The 19,970-nt window shown below is 40.2% G+C and overlaps 1 protein-coding gene, 1 long non-coding RNA gene and 10 other non-coding genes across 12 annotated transcripts in view; 1 reads left to right on the top strand and 11 right to left on the bottom strand.

Annotated features, from left to right (window-relative positions):
• Positions 1-19,970, top strand: part of ccdc18 (coiled-coil domain containing 18) — a 74,831-nt gene that overhangs the window by 1,693 nt on the left and 53,168 nt on the right. Inside the window, exons 2-15 of the mRNA XM_077537853.1 lie at positions 37-195; positions 363-469; positions 2,032-2,160; positions 2,329-2,425; positions 3,106-3,227; positions 3,306-3,594; positions 3,741-3,828; positions 6,098-6,315; positions 6,474-6,584; positions 7,817-7,948; positions 8,583-8,717; positions 8,801-8,869; positions 11,908-12,024; positions 12,429-12,596. Coding sequence (XP_077393979.1) covers positions 64-195; positions 363-469; positions 2,032-2,160; positions 2,329-2,425; positions 3,106-3,227; positions 3,306-3,594; positions 3,741-3,828; positions 6,098-6,315; positions 6,474-6,584; positions 7,817-7,948; positions 8,583-8,717; positions 8,801-8,869; positions 11,908-12,024; positions 12,429-12,596 — 1,914 coding nt within the window. The 5' untranslated portion in view covers positions 37-63. The remainder of the gene's footprint in view (positions 1-36; positions 196-362; positions 470-2,031; positions 2,161-2,328; positions 2,426-3,105; positions 3,228-3,305; positions 3,595-3,740; positions 3,829-6,097; positions 6,316-6,473; positions 6,585-7,816; positions 7,949-8,582; positions 8,718-8,800; positions 8,870-11,907; positions 12,025-12,428; positions 12,597-19,970) is intronic.
• trnal-cag (transfer RNA leucine (anticodon CAG)) lies at positions 15,532-15,616 on the bottom strand. The gene has a single exon. It is a non-coding gene; the product is annotated as a tRNA-Leu (tRNA).
• trnam-cau (transfer RNA methionine (anticodon CAU)) lies at positions 15,762-15,844 on the bottom strand. Its single transcript has one exon. It is a non-coding gene; the product is annotated as a tRNA-Met (tRNA).
• Positions 16,001-16,083, bottom strand: trnal-cag (transfer RNA leucine (anticodon CAG)). Its single transcript has one exon. It is a non-coding gene; the product is annotated as a tRNA-Leu (tRNA).
• On the bottom strand, positions 16,226-16,308 carry trnal-cag (transfer RNA leucine (anticodon CAG)). The gene has a single exon. It is a non-coding gene; the product is annotated as a tRNA-Leu (tRNA).
• Positions 16,465-16,547, bottom strand: trnal-cag (transfer RNA leucine (anticodon CAG)). Its single transcript has one exon. It is a non-coding gene; the product is annotated as a tRNA-Leu (tRNA).
• Positions 16,692-16,774, bottom strand: trnal-cag (transfer RNA leucine (anticodon CAG)). The gene has a single exon. It is a non-coding gene; the product is annotated as a tRNA-Leu (tRNA).
• On the bottom strand, positions 16,923-17,005 carry trnal-cag (transfer RNA leucine (anticodon CAG)). Its single transcript has one exon. It is a non-coding gene; the product is annotated as a tRNA-Leu (tRNA).
• LOC144031104 (uncharacterized) lies at positions 17,164-18,792 on the bottom strand. The gene is made up of 4 exons (XR_013287439.1): positions 18,297-18,792; positions 18,013-18,158; positions 17,903-17,936; positions 17,164-17,819 (listed from the first exon to the last, which is right to left on the bottom strand). It is a non-coding gene; the product is annotated as an uncharacterized LOC144031104 (long non-coding RNA).
• Positions 18,952-19,034, bottom strand: trnal-cag (transfer RNA leucine (anticodon CAG)). Its single transcript has one exon. It is a non-coding gene; the product is annotated as a tRNA-Leu (tRNA).
• On the bottom strand, positions 19,430-19,512 carry trnal-cag (transfer RNA leucine (anticodon CAG)). Its single transcript has one exon. It is a non-coding gene; the product is annotated as a tRNA-Leu (tRNA).
• On the bottom strand, positions 19,673-19,755 carry trnal-cag (transfer RNA leucine (anticodon CAG)). The gene has a single exon. It is a non-coding gene; the product is annotated as a tRNA-Leu (tRNA).

The following is a 19,970-nucleotide window of genomic DNA, read 5'->3' as shown; positions in this document are numbered from 1 at the left end:
GGTATTTAATTCAAGCTTGTGTCTATCCTTGTGCAGTGTGGTTTAGCTCACGTCGACCATGAGATGGAGTCTATTTCTGTGAAGCGAAAAATGGGCTATGCACGCCAAGAAAATGCCCGGCTTGCTATGCAAGATGTTCAGCTCATCACTGACCTAGATGCTACACCGTATGAGCTGCTATCCTCCAGCTCTCAGGTAACAGCCGACCTGATGCATATAAAGACATTATGTAATTTATGCATTGAGGATCTATTTTTTCCCCCCATACAGTTTTTGATAGTTCCTGATAGAAGCGAAACAAATAAGTTGTTAGTTATTCAGTGGACAACCTCTGATGTAATAATGGACATTTTCTTTTCCAGGGCCACCTGCGATGCTCCAATGGGTGGTCTGTTAACAATGTATCAGTCATGAATAATCAGATTTTGCATCTTGAAACAGAGGTGGAGACCAAAGCCAAAGAACTAAAGTAAGTCATGACATATGTACAGTACATGATATTGTCCCAATTGACACATACTGTAGTATCTTGTATATGTTTTTTATATAACCTCAGAGGGGGATTTTGAGGAATAATTATATGTAATAAGTGTCATTATGCAAGGCCAGGTGGCATAGTTTATAAATATATTAATTATGCTGCTGCTGTATTATTGGTTCTATGATCTGTTTGCTCACAAAGAATAGCTGTTGGACACTAAATTTAGTAGTTCAGTGGCTTGGTGCTGTTTATTTACTCAACCGCATCGACTACCAGGTGTCTATTAGGTGCAAGGCCTTTATCATGAGTGAGTCCTTTATTGGTTCAAAAGCTTTTTATGTTATCTATATTTCTATAGCGCTTGTCCTTATTAGGGTCACGGGTAGCAGTATAGAAAAGGCATGAGTGGATTTTCCATTATAAATTAGATTAACACAATATAGAATAGTGTATTTACTTGTATATTATATTGTATTATAGCCCCTGTCAATCATTTAAGGGTACAGTGCACTCTCCTTTTGTTTTTTCCCCAATCACATTTATTATACTGATTTAAATCCCTCCAAGGATCCAATTTACACTCTGCCGTATATTTTTGTATCAGAATAAGACCGCATACCATGTTTTTTCCCCAATCCATACTATTTTTCAAGTAAGTGTTGAAGAAGTATGTACCAGATTTGACACTGGACCAACGCCCAATTCTGTACCACCCTGAATACAGCAGCGTCAAACTCCACAATAAATGCCAGCTTTATCGATGCCATATATTATTAGTCATTGTAAAGGTAATTATATGTTCCTTAAGAATAGTGGGGAAAAAAGGGAAGCATCCATATAGTGTATGCTAACATCTGAGATTGATTAGTACTTGGAGTGTATTAGAAAAACTATGACATCTGGTATTATTCAATGTGAATTGACATATTTGTAAAGTGTCAACAGTCATCTAAATATGAAATCATATTTGAGGGCTCAGTGAAAAAAAGATTCAGTATTTCTTTTTTAACTTCGTTTCATATTTTGTTTAATGATTTGGGTTAGGGATGTTCGATACCACTTTTTTTTCAGACCGATACCGATACTCAGACCCTCAGTACTCACCGATACCAACTGCCGATACCAGTAGTACATTTTGTCAAATAAAAAAAAATTACTAAAAGATATTTTTAAACAAATATATTTCCTTTAATTTTGACAAAAAAAAAAACAGCACAGTCACTCTTCAATAGTTTTAACGCTCAAAATAAAACACAAAAAATGCTCTTTTAGTTTAAGATTCACAATTTTGAAGTATTTCCAAACTGCTGAAAAACTGCTGCAAGCTAGCGTCAGTTACAGGCAAGGAGGACTCACTTAACGTCTTCCCCCTCTGCCATCGGTTGCTTGTACTCGTCTGGGTCACGAGTACTCGAGTACTTGAAAAAAGGCTGGTATCGGCCCGATACCAATACCTTGTATCGGTACTCGCCCATCCCTAATTTGGGTTATATTTATGTATATAATACCATGTCAATATCCTAAAAGCCAGTCTGTCTTTGTGTTTTTAGGGCGGCAGAGCTGAGGGCAGAGCGTTGCCAGGAGGAAGCGGCACACAGTGGCATCATGATAACGACTCTGACAGAGAAACTAAGCACTCTCGGAGAAGAGCTGGCCAACAAGACCACTCTGGCCAAAAGGTAATGGGGCCTTTATCAATAATGTTGCAATTGTATTATATTTCAGTTTTGGCATATGATTTGGTTGAATGCATTAGTACAGAAAATGCAGTTACAGTGTAGTGTGCTATGTAAAATACCCAATGAAGATTATATTCCATTCTACATGTTCTGTCCAATTTTTAACAGAGCGGAGCAGCAAAGAAACCAAGCCCTTGAAAATGCAGAGAAACTCAAAGAAGCTTTCAAAGAGTACAAGGCCACTGTTGCCATTAAATTTCAAAAGGTATTTTTTATTTTTAGTTAGATACAGTGGAACCTCTGAGGTTAGAAATAATGTGTTCCAGGGTGAAACTGCTGCCTTTCTAAAACCTCAAGTAACTGTACTAACGTATCATTTCAACCTTCTATGATTGCAACGCAATTGATGAGTTAATCATTAGTGTCATGAGATTTTCCAATGATAGAAGTTTTCTTGTGACCTTTGAGGCATATTTGTTGTCATTTAATTTCTAAATAAATTTAGCTTTAGTGTGTTTGTAATTGGCAGTTTCTCTGAATTCGACATGTGGAAGAGGAAAAAAAAATAATCAGAACGATAGTTTAAAGGGCTAGGGCCATTTGCAGCTTGCTATACATTTTTGTATTGGCACGCCTCATATCCTTAAAGTTTAAATGTTGAAATATAGATAATACACTTTTTTTTAAAAATAAAAATACAACAAAAGTTGAATGTTACAAGAAACACTTATTTCACAATATGTTTAAAAAAACAAATGAAAAGTATTCATGATTTCTTCAAATTTTAAATAGATGTGAATGCACTATAGTGAAATAGTTTTAGCATGTTTTATAAACTGAAGGTGACATGAACCCTTTCATTTTTCTGTTTGTTGCCCTCGGTAGAAAAGGTTTGGCCATCCATGGCCTAAAGCAATAAAAACAATCACTGTGTCTGCATTCTAGGTTATGGAGAATGAAATCAAATTAAAAGAGAACCTGATTGAATGTGATCGAGAAAAAGAAGACTTGGAACTCAAGTGTTCGACGCTGGAGAGGGAAAAGGCAGATCAGAGTCATACAATTAGGTTTGCATGTTAACAACACTATCTTTGTTCCTGGCATGAGTTTTCATCATTATCACTACTTCTTCATGGGTCTCACAGCCAGCTAAAGGACGACGTGAGGGACGCAAAGACTTCTGCTGCTGAGTATTCAGACCTCCAGGGCCAGCTGGAGGATGCCAAGCGGCGGAACTCAGACCTCCGGAGTCAGCTGACAGAGCGCATTGCTGAATGCAGGGAGCTGGTTTCTCTGCGCAAGGAACTGGAAGACCTGCGCACTCTGACCAAGAACCAGGAGGTGTGCCTGGCCCAGAGCAACAGAGCAACTCAGCAGAGCCAAGCCGAGACCGCCAGCCTGGAGGCCATATTATCTCTGCTGCATCTCCGAGAGGTGGGGAAATACTTGATTTACGCCTCACATGATTTTCCTTGACACTGTTTCATAACTCATTTGTTGAATATGGTGCACAAAGTCAGACTAATGTGTTTGCCTCAGATGATGCAGATGGCATAATGTGTTTACTGTCTGTATATTAGGATGCTGTCGGACCATTGTGTGTCAGGCCCTGCACCCTGCCCCCAGTGGACTTTTCAACAACTGCACAACTGCTGAAGCTGAAACCAGGTACAGTGTGCCTGTGAAACATTCTCCTTTTAACTGTATTTTTCTATATGGTTCATGACAAGACTGTTAAAAACAATGTTGTAAAGAGTTATACAACACGCAAGTTTATTCTGCACTTCCATCCATCCATATTCTATACTGCTTAGCCTCGTTGGAATTGCAGGTGAGCTGTACTTTTGGCGAGAGGTGGGGTACACTCTGGACTGGTTGCCATGCAGCCAATTTTTACTCTCATTTCAGTTTTGAGCAGGGGTGGGACATGTACGTCCGGGGGGCTGTATATGGCGCATTCTGTTCTTTTATCCGGCCCACTAAGCATTTACAGTACTTAAGTCAATTTTTTTTTTTTACCCCTAAAATTAGTAAAAATGTATTTAGTTAAAAAAATCATCACATTAAATAATTGAATTCATTTAAATATTTTTTATTCACTTTAGCCTATTTTTTTTAATTCAGTGTATAATTTACTTTTTAATTTAATTCAAATGCACTTGTAATATATCCACCCATTTTCTGAACCGCTTGCTCCTCACAAGGGTCGCAGGGGGTGCTGGAGCCTATTCCAGCTGGCTATGGGCAGTAGGTGGGGGACATCCTAGGGTGCTAGAACTACACAAATGGAAATCAACCTGACTAACAGATGTGCTGCTTTTAATATTGTGACATGCCGATGATATATTGTGGCAGTTTTAATATCGCGATATCACCATATTGCCGTTGTTACAACCCTAATAAAAATCTTAATTATAGCATAGACATGAGTGATGATTTCCGAACACATAATAGGGAAGTTTATATGGTGGACTTTCTAGTGAAAGAAGTCCCTATATTTATTGGTGATGAGTCTGTTTGGAATGAGTGAAAAACAGTTTTGAGAATGAAATTTAATTTTTTTTTCGAAGAGAAAGGCTTAACATTTGATAATAAAATTAAAAAGTCACAAACAAAAAAGTTATTTCACCAAGTGAATTGAAAAAATACACTTTTTTTTTTCTTGCAAAAGTCGGACTTTACACCTGTAGTAATCATCCATCCATCCATTTTCTTGACCGCTTATTCCTCACAAGGGTTGCGGGGGGTGCTGGAGCATATCTCAGCTGGCTCTGGGCAGTAGGCGGGGGACACCCTGGACTGGTTGCCAGCCAATCGCAGGGCACACAGGGACAAACAACCATCCACACTCACAAGCACACCTAGGGACAATTCGGAGCGCCCAATTAACCTGCCAAGCATGTCTTTGGAATGTGGAAGGAGACCGGAGTACCCGGAGCAGACCCACACAGGCATGGGGTGAACATGCAAACTCCACCCAGGAAGGCCGGAGCCTGGACTTGAATCAGAGTCCTCAGTACTGGGAGGTGGACGTGCTAACCAGTCATCCACCCGCCCGCCCGCACTGAATATGTTGCGATGTAAATAACAATGCCAGCGTACATCTAAAAGTTTCTACGAAATGTATTAAAATGGAAATGATTTTTGAAAAATGAATCTCAATTTTAGCTGCCCTTGGCATCAATGATCACGCATGGTGGAGAGTTTCAAACGGGTGGTTTATTTTAAGACACTGAAAACTATGAAACAGAAATACAGAAAGAAAGCAAAGGGTCAATATCAAATTTACAACAAAAAGCTACATAATCAACCACACAAACTTTAATACAAAATATGAGCACTTTCCAAAAATAAAACATGCATATACACCACTAATTTTCATCTAGCAATAAACACACTTAATCCAATATTAAAACAGACATCACAATCCATTAAATAACTCAAGACAATTAACGCACCTCATTCCACAAACCAAGGGTGCTAAAAGAGTTGAAACGGTCACTTCAGAGGTCCACATCCTAGATAAATAAATAATGCGTAAACAGACGATCACAACAACAGCAGTGATGAAAACCCAAGAAAATTGTCAAAAGCAAACTTGCATTGAGATCCAAACAACAGGAACACATAGAGTAGCACACGTTTGGCATGCCAAACAATGACAGTGAAGCAGACTGTGTCACCTAAGCAGGTGAAACCTTTTAAACTTAATTAACTGCTCATCCCAGGCTGACGGCACACAACTGCCACCCAGTGGCCATTTCTCATAACTCATTTACAGTTATGTTAGTAACAACCAAATAAATAATATAGAGCAAATTTGTCACGACAGCCGGTGTTCCTTTTAAAAACCCCAAAACATCCCGGCATTAAGAAATAAACCATCAACGTGACATTCACATAATAAATGTCTTTCCTTCCATTCATTTCATTTCAGGTGAAGGTTACCAGCATCTATTACAAGTTCTTCAGTTGAAGGAGGCCGAACGGACTCAACAACGCAGTCTCGTTGAGAGACTTCAGGACCGCTTGAGCCGAGCCCAGGAGGAGATTTCGTCCCTGCAGATCTCCTTGGCCCAAAGAGCTACCCACTACCAGAGCCTCCAGACGGAGCTGATGGACAAAGCCAACCAAACCACAGCTGCAGAGAAAGAAGTAACTCCCACTTTTCTCTCATTCTATTTCAACTTTTATTGGTCATGTAGCAAGTTGAACTCTTCACACACTGTGCAACCTTCCAAGTGGTTTCACAGTTCGACTCAAGAGCTTGTCAAAGATTTGTTGTTTATTGATTGCTCTTCGTTTCAACTCAGCTAAAGAGGAAGAGCGCTCGAGTTGCTGCGCTGGAAAGACAGTTACAGGAGAAAACTTCCGCTTACAGTCAGGCTGCATTGAAGAATACTGAGTTAGATAACCAGCTGCAGGTACAAAACAAACTCGCCTTCCAGTGCCTGCACAGTACTTTGAGATACAAGTTTAATGTGTTCTGTGACCATGCTTGTACATCAAAACACTTGACTCAAATCATCTTTCCCCAATCCAAATGAATGATTGATTCAATTCCATTCATTGGTCTGCCCCTTTTGGTGTCCCTGCCTTAGTCACTGAGAGACCAGTATAATACAGTAATTCAGACTATCAAAGAGACTCCACTACTCTCACTGACTCAATAAGCTGCAACAATATTAATTTTTTTTTTTTTTAACTGAGGTTAAAGGGGAAGTCATCCCATAAATTTTCTTTGCAATAATATGTTTGATGCAACCCGACTAGTCTAAACACAGAATTCTGATTACCGGTAATATTGCGTTTGTTGAATATAAGTTAAGCAGCAAAATCCAGACGTTTTTATTCATCTCAGGCGGTGGCCATTTTGCCACTTGCTGTTGACTGAAAAAAAGGTCTCAGGTAACAACCAATAGTGGCTCAGCTTCAGAAAAAAAAGGAGCCCTGAGCAACATTTTCAGTCAACAGCAAGTGGCAAAATGCCCGCCCCGCTGAGATGGACAAACAGGAATGGATTTTTCTACTTAACTCATATTCCATACATGCAATATTAAATTAATAAAATGCTATATTTAGACTAGTGGGTCTATATAAAACATATTATTGTGAAGAAAATTGTTGGCTTGACTTCACCTTTAAAAATGTGTGCCTGTGATCATTGTGTCTACATGTCCCCTGCCCTCCACCCAGGAAGAAAAAAAATATTTACATAGATTTTTAGATACATTTTAAAAAATATAATTACGATGAACTTACCAGATAATTTATTTCAGTAGTTCAATTCAAAAAGTGAAACTTTTATATTAGCATACATTGATTCACACTACACAGAGTGAAATATTTTATTTTGTTACAACTTGAGTGCTTAAAACAAATGTCTTCAATTCCACATCTAAAAAAATGAATATTACATAACAATCAAAACAACGTACAAAATAGAAACTAGATAAGAATTGGCCTTCTAAAAAGTAGTTCCCAATGTGTATAATGAATCAATATGCATTTCATTTTCCTACGATATTATATTTTATTGAAATGCACTTCGACAAGCTTGAGAATATTGCCAACAAAGATGAAGGGTTATGATTTTTGCTGCCTGCATCCATACATTCCTTGTTTTCTTATACTGTTTTTCTTGTATTTCATGCAGGAGAAGACCAACACTCTTCAGCACTACCAAACACTGATGAGCAAAAAGCAAAGAGAGTACCAGCAATCTTTGGAGAAGACTAAACAATCACAAAGTCAGCAATTCACCGAGCAGCAGCACAGAATAGACATGGTGACCTGAATTTACATCTGTGCTTTTTTTTTCTCTTTTAATATTCCCACAACTTCACACATTTTATACCTAATTCACTATACCCTCATATTACAAATTTTAATCATGATAGAATGAATAGTGCCTGGATTGATTGTTCATTTTTATGTTTTCCATATGGGTGTCAATCGCAATCAATACGGCAAAAAATAATAATAATCTGACATTAAAAAAAAAATCTTCCTTGGCAGTAGTTGGCGCCATAGTGTGGCAGTTCGGACACATTAGCTGATCATCACCCACATCAGAAAAAAAGGTCTTTGTTGGCAATTATTCATCATTGTGTTTAATGAAATTTGACATATCAAAATACGAGTGATTGGTACTCGATATTGGTGACTGGTGAGTACTAAAAGTGAATGCGACTACTGTTATTCGTCTGAAAAAAAAAAAATGGTTACATCCCATATCCATCCATCCATTTTCTTGACCGCTTATTCCTCACAAGGGTCGCGGGGGGCACTGGCGCCTATCTCAGCTGGCTCTGGGCAGTAGGTGGGGGACACCCTGGACTGGTTGCCAGCCAATCGCAGTACATCCCATATTCTAATTAAATAATATAAGCAAAATAAAAGTAAAGTGTCTGTGTTTGCAGCTGCAGCTATCTGTGGAGGAAGCTCATTCTCGTGTGTTAGAGATGGAGCGGGAGCTGGGTTCTCTCCAGAGAGAAAAAGATGAGGCTCAGGCTGTGACTTCACAACTGCAGTCCTCCGTAGAACAGCTCACACAGGTAAGGATCCCTGCTAAGCAAACTGTATTTAACACAATTTGAACAAATAGTGAAGGAGTGGATGCATTTTGCTTTGGCTCCAGGAGAAGCAGATTGAAGCGAGACACAATGAGGAGTTACTCCAGAGTTTAAAAGAGCAGTCTGCCACCAAGGTCAGGGGAACAACATTCTGCAACACGTGACTATAGAACAGAGGTTGTAGAAGTAGACACGCATACATACATACATAAATATACAGTTTTAAGGATGAATGGACACAACCAAAAATAATCTTGTAGGAGTCTAGAGTGGACAATCGTTTCTTTCATTTTCTCATCCTGGTGTAATTTCCATATATGGAAATACTTAAGTGCATAGAGTAGTTTCAAGGTCGAGACAACACAACTGACAGTTGTGCTTTTAAACTACGCAATTTTAGCAGAACACTTCTTAAACCTTTTCTTTATAATTTGCCACGATGTTTATAAAAGGAGACTTTTATCACAATTTACAGTTTTTCACGATTGTTAACACACAGAAATCTAAACTTTGGCACAATTTGCACAACCTTAACTTCATGTACCAATCGCTCGACCTGAATTGTCACTACTTCACACTCCCTTATGACTCCCTTTGGCTCTGACTTTCCTTCTTTACACTCTGACACCAATTGCAAATCACCTTGTTGTCTAAACACTACACACAATTCTCAGATGTGACACACACCTCTCATGTAAAAGCTCAACGCTTCAACTGACAATACACTCTGCAGTCAATTGCACATTAACTTGTTGTCAAAACATTATATACAATGTTCCGTTGTTACTAGTGTTGTTCCGATACTGTTTTTTGGCTCCCGATAGCGATACCGATACCCAGCTTTGCAGTATCGGCCGATACCGATACCATACCGATACTTGAGGTTTTTTTTGTCGACATGAAAAAGCCGCCCTGCCATTCGTTCAGAGCATTCAAGGGCCAATAGGATATCTTAGATCGGCATGCAGTGAACATGTCACATACCAGTAAATGTCGTGCACCAGCAAGACAAGATGCTGCATCCAAAATCCCATATTAGCGTTGGAATTAATGGTATCGGCATGTTACTTGTGAGTAGTCACCGATACCGATACCACTGTTTTAATGCAGTACCGGCACCTCTGCCGATACCAGTATCGGTATCGGAACAACACTAGTTGTTACACACACTTCTCATGTGACATCTCAGTGGTATCAACCTACAACATACAAGTGTTCAAAACTCAACACATTCAGGTCTGGTGAGCAATTAGCAATCAGGACTGCAGTATATAAGTGTCTTGAGCCTCCTCCTCTGTGTTTGGTGAATGGAGAACCTTGAAGAGAGCAACCTGAGAAGGAGAAGTAGAGTGTGAGTCGGAGCAAGAGGAGGACAGAGTTCTCTGTTCTCCTCTTGCTCCTGCAGAGGGAGCAGGAGAACAGAGAGGAGCAGCAGAGAGGAGAACAGGAGGAGTAGTAAGAAGACGGAGAACTATTATATCCAATGAGATTCAGGTCACTGTGATAGACCATATGCTGAAACATGGTGTGAGCATGAGGGAGGCTGGCTTGAGGGTCTTGCTGCTGGCCTTCCTTGATGACTTCCACAAACAACTTGTTCCAGCAGATCACATTGATGATCCATAAAGATTTACTGAGATTATGTTGTCGTCTGGGACAATGTGAGTTTCCACCGGGCTCTGCTTGTACCTCAGTGGTTCCAGGACCACCCACATTTTAGGCATACTCTCCATTCCTCAACCCCATAGAGGAGTTCTTTTCTGCTTGGAGGTGGAAAGTGTATGAGCGAAACCCCCAGACCCAGGTCCCACTTGTCCAGGCCAAGGAAGAAGCCTGTGGTGACGTCAGCCTCGAGTCCATTCAGGGATTCATACGCCATTCAAGGCGGTTCTTCCAGAGATGTCGAGATAGGGAGAACATCGCCTGTGATGTGGACGAGGCCCTCTGGCCTGACAGAAGCCGAAGGCATCATGATGCTTGATCATGATTATTCCTCAGTCATGTTAAAAAATAAAATATTTTTGGCTGCATATTTGTGTGCTATTTTAAGTTTGTTTGATGAAAAAAACTATGCTTGACTTAGTTATTTTTACAAATGGAGTAATATCCATCCATCCATCCATCCATCCATTTTCTTGGCCGCTTATTCCTCACAAGTGTCGCGGGGGGTGCTGGCGCCTATCTCAGCTCTGGGCAGTAGGCGGGGGACACCCTGGACTGGTTGCCAGCCAATCGCAGTGGAGTAATATCTTCTTTTCCAAAATCATTGTCATTCATATGGTGTGTTCCATTTTACAATAGTGTTTTCAATTTTGCACTACAATGTGCTGTAAATACTTGGTAGTGTGCAGCAAAAGCTTAGTTGTGTGTGCTCAATGAATGCTATGTGTCATTGGAAAATACGACTGTGTGTACCAAATGAAAACATGAGTTCAATTTTGTGAACACAACGTAGAGATTTGATGGCAAGGGTCTTCTTGCAAAGGGAGTGTCAAGTTTAGCATTTTGTGTGTGCAGTATTGAGAGATCTGTTATTGTATTGAGAAACGTGTTGACAATTGTGAAAAACTGTAAAGCAGTTCTTGGGTGTCTTAATGAAAAGTTTTGTGACATTCTTCATCAAATTACACAGATGCTAAAAAATGTCAGCACCCTTAATATACATTTGTCACGCTGGTTGAAATAACTTTTAGGGGGCAGTTCATCATACTGCGCATGCTAAGTATACTTATCAATTACTGGAGGCACAATTTGCTAATTTATATTACTGGTTCCAATTACTTTGTCACTCTGAACCCTTTAGTGACTTATTTTTCGCAAAAAGGCGATGAGCAACAAATCCAAAGACCTTTTGTGACATTACTGGAGACGTCCGGAGACTCTGAGACTTTTTCCAGAGCATGAGATATTCATGAATTGTTCTTGTGTGAAACCAACACTGTCTTATGTCACAATTCAGCAAAATTCAGAAGGGCTTCCTCATACAGACACATTTCAGAGGGATAACAATAGATTGACTTGGTTGCTTAATTTCATATTTCATGGGTTGCAGGCACTTGAAAAACCCAACTATTTTTTTATGCAGACAATACAAAATCCAATTTTCCAACATATGTCTCATTTAAAAGTCACAAATTATGTGTGTTGACCTTCTTTGTGTTGCATGTGACAGGTGTGTGAGCTCCAGTTGTCTCTGTCAACATGCCAAGAGGAGCTGACGCGGCATCTTCAGCAGATGGAGGAGATGAAAAAGAGTTATGAGTCTGAGCTGCAAAGCTCCAAAGACCAGGTACACAGTCGCCACTCTGGCTGAAGGATTTTCAAAAATAATATAATTGCGATTTTATTTTTCCCTCAATGTTGCAATTGCGATTTAATATGAGATTTATTTTTTTTCATGGTCCTCATTTCATGTATTTTTTTTTTTCTAAACACAAGCAGTGATTTAATCTGTTACAATAAAGTTCAAATTTATGATACATAGGCCTATGTAAATATTTTTCTGTGTGTCTTGGCTCAATAATGGTTGGCAAATACTGGTGTAAAAGTAATGGGATGGTGAAGTCATTTTTTTTCCTTTTCTTGTCTTTTTCCTTCCAAGTTAGTGTTCATGTAGAATGACAGAGGTAGGGAATCGCTGATCCTTTGCTCTCCTATAAAACTCATCACCTCCTGTTAAACACCCCCCCCCAGCTGTTTTCACAGCAGGAAAAGCTTCACAGTGTCACTTGGGTGGCTCAGAGCTCCAGTGAGCAAAACCTGCAGCTTCAACTTTCTCTGCAGCAGCAGCAGACAATGCTGACTGAGAGCACGGCCCGCATCGCTGAACTGGAGGACAGCCAGAGTCAGATGCAGCAACAGGTGAGTGAAAGGTTGCTGGATTATTTAAAAAAACAAACAAACAAAAAACACAAACGACCATGACTTTTAGACTAGACTAAGACTTTTTTTTAATAACCATGTACAGTCAGGCATTTTTTTTTTAAATGACCATGTATAGTAAGCCTTTTTTTTTTTTTTTTTTTTTTTTTTTAATAAAACCGACCACGTATAGTTGTTTTAACGACCATGTATAGTAAGCATTTGTTTTTCTTTTTTTTTAACTTTTTTTTTTTTAACTTTTTTTTTTTTTTTAATGAAAAAAGAAAACGACCATGTATAGTAACGCATTTTTTTTTTAAATGACCATGTATAGTTAGGCGTTTTTTTTTTTAAACGGCCATGTTAAAATGAGGTGTTTTTATTTATTTATTTATTTATTTATTTATTTATTATTATTATTATTATTTTATAAAGACCATATAGTAAGGTGTTGTTTTTACGACCATGTATGTCGACATGCTGTATGTAAGACATGCTTTGTTAAATGGCCATGTATAATCAGTCATTAAGGCATTTAAATGACTATGAGTAGTAAGGCATTCTTTTTTCTTTTTCTTTTTTTTAACCCACCATGTATAGTAAGGCATGTTATTTTTAATGACCATGTATAGTAAGGCATTTTTTTATTTTTTCCTCATTTGCTCCCAAAAACATATAAATACATTCTATTTTAAATATTACCAGTTTCCCAAAGATGTTTTTGCATGTTTTTTTTATGCTAGTGCATACATAAGGCTTTGATGCAGCCGCTGAACTGCAGAAAATGGTTGAAGCAATGTTAGGCATTACAAAAACGTCCAGCAGGTGGCAGCAGAGTATAAGAGATCAACCAGTGCTTGTTGCAACAAGCTCTTTTTTCCACAGTTTAAAACAGATTTGTGAATAATGATGAAACTTAGCTATATTGTAATGCTAATTGCTGTAAAACAGAAAGATAGAAATATACTTTTTTTTCCTGATGAAAGAAGAGACTCTAATCTTTCTTTTTGTAGGTTCCATGTTTTTATAGCAATACAACGCAATATTCTGTGGGCCTTGCAAAATCACTCAAAATCCAGTAAAACAGTCGGGAGCGAAGGGGGTTGCTTCAGTGAAAATGGTTGTGAGTCAATGTGTTAATGACCATGTATAACAAGGCATTTAGATGACCACAAACAAACCTAACAGACAGTTAGGGTAGTTGGATAACATTCCTCTGTCAGAAGTGGAACTCGAACCCACAGCTCCATTGGAGACAGTGACCTGAACCCAGGGCCTTTTACCACTCAGCCTTCCTGACGCATTCTTCGGTTGGTTCATTGTTTTTTTTTTTCCATTGGAAAGTTCTTCCAAAGTTGGTTTTTGGGATGGGTAGCACAGTTCTATCCTCGGTTAATTTTTTCATTGGTGGAAGGGAGACAGATACACTCAATAGCCATGGTAATTAGAGAAAAACATTCTATCAGAAGTCTGATTCGAACTCATGCCTCCAGGGGAGGCCGCAACCTTAATGCAGCGCCTTAGACCCCTCGGCCATCCTGAAACAAGCTTTGGTTGGTTCATTGGTTTTGTCAGTTGGAAAGTTCTTCCAAAGATGGTTTCCTGGATGGGTAGCTCAGTTCTGTCTTTGGTTAATTTCTTGGTTGGTTCTTTCATTGGTAGAAGGAAGACAGATGCATCAATATAGCCAGGGTAATTAGATATTAGCCTAATAGTCAGAATGGGATTGTTTTTTTTTGTTTTTTTACCGTTTGGTTAATTCGGTTGGTTGGTTCTTTCATTGGTATAAGGTTGGTAGATAGACAAATTATTCATCCAGTCAGGGTAGCTACTAGCTAGCTAAAATTCCTCTGTCATAAGTGGGACTCGAATCCACGCCTCTAGGGGAGACTGCGACCTGAATGCAGTGCCATCCTGACACATTCAAGTATTTGGTAGCTATTCACTGGTTGGTTTATTAGTTTTGTCAACTTGCAAACGCAGTTCTTTCTTCCAAAAGTTGGTTGTTGTTTTTTGGTTAATTAAGTTTGTTGGTTCTTTGATTGGTATACGGTAGATAGACAATTAATTTCTAATGATAATTGCTTCAAAATGGAAACAGATAGCAATGTAAAGGGCCAGAGCGAGCCTAGGACTTACGTAAAACACCATGGCAGTTGATTGGGCGGTCGGTCGGTCCTGTGATGTCATCAGTGGGCTTACCAGCCGCATCCTTTGACAAGTGTTCGTCGTCTTCTTCGAGGGTTTTCCGGCGATCCTCCTTGAGTTGTGAGCTCTGAAGAAGCGCCACATATAACAGAACGATAAACCGATACCGGGCCGCATCGTCCTCCATGGATTCTGTGGTTTGGTTATGTGTTGTTTCCCGCGTTCAAGTATTGTTTTGCAGCTGGTTGGTGATGCGACACTTCTGCCCAGCATCCCAGATGCACATTGGAGGTGGAAACGCCTTGCATGCGTGGAATGGGCTGGGATTCGGACCCACGCCTCCAGTGGAGACTTCGATCTGAACGCAGCGCCTCAGACCGCTCACCCATCCTTACACATTCAAGCCATTGATAACACTTCACTGGTTGGTTTATTAGTTTTATCAGCTTGCAAGTGTTTCCTGGTACTGTTTGTTTAATTGATTCTTGCATTTGTTTAAGTTAGATATACAATTTATACATCGAGTCAGGGTCGCTAGTTAAAATTCTTCTGTCAGAAGTGGGATTCAAACCCACACCTCCAGTGGAGACTGCAACCTGAGCGGTCAAAGGCGCTGCTTTGACCGCTCGGCCATCCTGACACGTTGACATGTTTGATAACACTTTACTGTTTGGTTTATTAGTTTTATCAGCTTGCAGAATGTTTCCTGGTAGTTTAATTGATTCTTGCATTTGTTTAAGTTAGATAGACAATTTATACATCCAGTCAGGGTCGCTCGTTAAAATTCTTCTCACAGAAGTGGGATTCGAACCCACGCCTCCAGTGGAGACTGGGACCTGAACGCAGCGCCTTAGACCGCTCGGCCATCCTGACACGTTCAAGTGCTTGATAACTCTTCACTGGTTGGTTTATTAGTTTTGTCAGCTTGCAAAGTTATTCTTGGTACTGTTTGATTAATTGGTTCAACATAGATAGACAATTTATCCATCCAGTCAGGGTCGCTCATTAAAATTCTTCTCTCAGAAGTGGGATTCGAACCCACGCCTCCAGTGGAGACTGGGACATGAACGCAGCGCCTTAGACCGCTCGGCCATCCTGACACGTTCAAGTGCTCGATAACTCTTCACTGGTTGGTTTATTAGTTTTGTCAGCTTGCAAAGCGTTTCCTGGTACTGTTTGTTTAATTGGTTCTTGCATTGGTTTAAGGTTGATGTACAATTCATCCATCCAGTCAGGATAACTAATTAAAATAATTCTGTCAGAAGTGGGATTCGAACCCACGCCTCCAATGGAGACTGCAACCTGAACGCAACGCCTGAGACCGCTCGGCCATGCTGACACGTTGAAGTGTTTGATAACTCTTCACTGGTTGGTTTATTTTATCAGCTTGCACTGCTGGTACTGTTTAATTGGTTCTTGCATTGGTTTCAGGTCGATAGACAATTTATCCATCCAGTCAGGGTCGCTAGTCAAAATTCTTCTGTCAGAAGTGGGATTCGAACCCACGCCTCCAGGGGAGACTGCAAACTGAAAGCAGCGCCTTCGACCGCTCGGCAATCCTGACACGTTCAAGTTTTTGATAACTCTTCACTGGTTGGTGTATTAGTTTTATCAGCTTGCACAGTGTTTCTTGGTACTGTTTGTTTAATTGGTTCTTGCATTGGTTTAAGGTCGATAGACAATTCATCCATCCAGTCAGGGTAACTAGTTAAAATTCTTCTGTCAGAAGTGGGATTCGAACCCACGCCTCCAGTGGAGACTGCGACCTGAACGCAGCGCCTTAGACCGCTCGGCCATCCTGACATGTTGATGTGTTTGATTACACTTCACTGGTTGTTTTATTAGTTTTATCAGCTTGCACTGTGTTTCGTGGTACTGTTTGTTTAATTAGTTCAACGGAGAAAGACAATTTATCCATCCAATCAGGGTCGCTAGTTAAAATTCTTCTGTCAGAAGTGGGATTCGAACCCACGCCTCCAGTGGAGACTGCGACCTGAACGCAGCGCCTTAGACCGCTCGGCCATCCTGACAAGTTGAAGAGTTTGATAACTCTTCACTGGTTGATTTATTAGCTTTATCAGCTTGCACTTTTCTGGTACTGTTTAATTGGTTCTTGCATTGGTTTCAGGTCGATAGACAATTTATCCATCCAGTCAGGGTCGCTAGTCAAAATTCTTCTGTCAGAAGTGGGATTCGAACCCACGCCTCCAGGGGAGACTGCAAACTGAAAGCAGCGCCTTCGACCGCTCGGCAATCCTGACACGTTCAAGTTTTTAATAACTCTTCACTGGTTGGTGTATTAGTTTTATCAGCTTGCACAGTGTTTCTTGGTACTGTTTGTTTAATTGGTTCTTGCATTGGTTTAACTCTTTGACTGCCAGCCATTTTCGGAAAAGTTAACCCCTATACTGCCAGCTGATTTACAGAATTTTACCGATCTTTCAAGCTCCACAGAAAATGTTGTGTTAGGACTATGGAAACGCGGATACTACCAAATGAAAGATTGAAGTCTCATCTTTCATCTAAAAAAAAAAGTTTGTTTCTACCTTATTCGGATCTTCAGTAATCAACAATAGAAAACAGCTTCGTTTCACCCAAATCCTCTATTTTCTTCCAAAATACGGAGAAATCAAGCTTTTTGTGAAACGATGTTATTTCATGCACTCTAGTGAATTTGGCACTTTTTTTTTTGCATGAGTGATTCTACAAACACCTAAACTTCTATAAAACACTACCCCAACAATAAAAAATGTTTTTTGATTGCAAAATAACAGTTTATTTACATGCAACAGTAGCAATCCGAACAAACAATTTGGAAAACTCTTTGCAAACTATTTACACGTGCGCAACAGTTTTTGTCAGTCTGCTTCTGTATGGACTGATTTGCGTAGAGGTTGGTATGATGAACGATGTGCTGGAGAAGTTCATCCGTGATGAAGAGCTCCAGGATGTCAGCTGGCAGGTGGGAATTCAGCTCTGCTGCAGCATCCCTTGGTCCTGGTTTTGCAGCAAAGGGGAAGATGGTTGGCTGCCAGCCGAATTCATCAACTTCAAGCCAGCCAGAATCTTTGGGATCTGCAAATATACATTTCAATATCATATATTATTTTAGAGCACTGTGATGCAATGTGTGTGTGTGTGTGTGTGTGCATGTTTACCTTTTTTTCTTCGATGTATTGGTTGATGCACATTCTGTAAATTATAGAAGACGTTTACCATCAAATATTTTATTAGAGCTGTGGAGAATCTTTTTTTTTCTTCTTTTTACCTTTGTTCTGCTCACTGTGAGAAGGGTCACTTTGGGCCCTATGAGGGGGAGCTTGTTGCGGTGTATTGAAAACGTTTTTTGTTTTTTTTTGTTTTTTACCTCTCTTTGTCGTAGAACCAGCGGTCGGACGTTGCTTTGAGCACGATCTATAAAATATACATTCACGTTTGGATAGGTAATAGATGTTCTAGTGTATATCAGCACATTTACACACGCTGCTAGCAGATCGCCGAAAAGTTAGTAAAGTAATCTTACTAGCAATCTCTTAGCATGTTAGCGCTTACCTTCACGTTCTTTGGAAGACTGTCCAAGACTGTCTTGCATCGGACCCGTAGTAGTCGTCATAGTCCGATGAAACGTCATCTGTGCAGACGTGCTCAGTTGTGCACCACTTTTCTCTGGTGTTAGCATCGCTAGCCGGTGCGGCCTTCGGACGTTTTTAGCATCGCTAGCCGGTGGGGCCTTAGGACGTGGTCGAAACGGCCGCGTCACCGCTTCAACTATGACTTAACCCCGTCATCACTGTGCTCTTGAGCACTGGTCGATGCTTTTGAGCTTTGAAAATAAGGATCAAGCGTGAGCTGATTGCCATCTGTAGCCTTTTTGACTCCCTTAGCATTCTCTCCCCCTCAACACTCTAGCTCCGCCTCTCTTCTTCTACTGTTGTCTCCTACCCGATCTTGTCCAAAAGACTCATCACAGCCATCTAGTGGCCAGGAATACTCATTATAGTAACCCGATCGGCTTGATACTTGGAGCACAGCTGCCCAAGGCTTTCCTCCACCCGTTTCCATACAAAAACATAGTAGACGGCAATTAACGTCTATGGCGGCCAATTTTAGGTTTATACTGAACGTCTTTAAACGTTTATGGCGGTCAAAGAGTTAAGGTCGATAGACAATTCATCCATCCAGTCAGGGTAACTAGTTAAAATTCTTCTGTTAGAAGTGGGATTCGAACCCACGCCTCCAGTGGAGACTGCGACCTGAACGCAGCTCCTTAGACCGCTCGGCCATCCTGACACGTTGAAGGGTTTGATAAGTCTTCACTGGTTGGTTTATTAGTTTTATCAGCTTGCAAAACATTTCTTGGTTCTGTTTGTTTAATTGGTTCTGGCATTGGTTTAAGGTAGATAGACAATTCATCCATCCAGTCAGGGTAACTAGTTAAAATTCTTCTGTCAGAGGTGGGATTCAAACCCAAGCCTCCAGTGGAGACTGCGACCTGAACGCAGCGGCTTAGACCGCTCGGCCATCCTGACACTTTGAAGTGTTTGATAACTCTTCACTGGTTGGTTTATTAGTTTTATCAGCTTGCAACAAGTTTCTTGGTACTGTTTGTTTAATTGGAACTGGCATTGGTTTAAGGTAGAAAGACAATTTATCCATCCAGTCAGGGTAACTAGTTAAAATTCTGCTGTCAGAAGTGGGATTCGAACTCACGTCTCCAGTGGAGACTGCGACCTGAACGCAGTACCTTTGACCGCTCGGCCATCCTGACATGTTGACATGTTTGATAACACTTCACTGGTTGGTTTATTAGTTTTATCAGCTTGCAGAGTGTTTCCTGGTACTGTTTGATTGTTTTATTGGTTCTGGCATTGGTTTAAGGTAGATAGACAATTCATCCATCCAGTCAGGGTAACTAGTTAAAATTCTTCTGTCAGAAGTGGGATTCAAACCCACGCCTCCAGTGGAGACTGCAACCTGAACGCAGCGCCTTAGACCGCTCGGCCATCCTGACACGAAGTGTTTGATAACTCTTCACTGGTTGGTTTATTAGTTTTATCAGCTTGCAACACGTTTCTTGGTACTGTTTGTTTAATTGGTTCTGGCATTGGTTTAAGGTAGATAGAGGAGACTCCGACCTGAACGCAGCGCCTTAGACCGCTCAGCCATCCTGACACGTTGACATGTTTGATAACACTTCACTGGTTGGTTTATTAGTTTTATCAGCTT

Source organism: Festucalex cinctus, chromosome 1 (assembly GCF_051991245.1).
Source record: "Festucalex cinctus isolate MCC-2025b chromosome 1, RoL_Fcin_1.0, whole genome shotgun sequence".
Lineage (NCBI taxonomy): Eukaryota > Metazoa > Chordata > Actinopteri > Syngnathiformes > Syngnathidae > Festucalex > Festucalex cinctus.
This window is presented reverse-complemented; position numbering and strand designations above follow the sequence as displayed.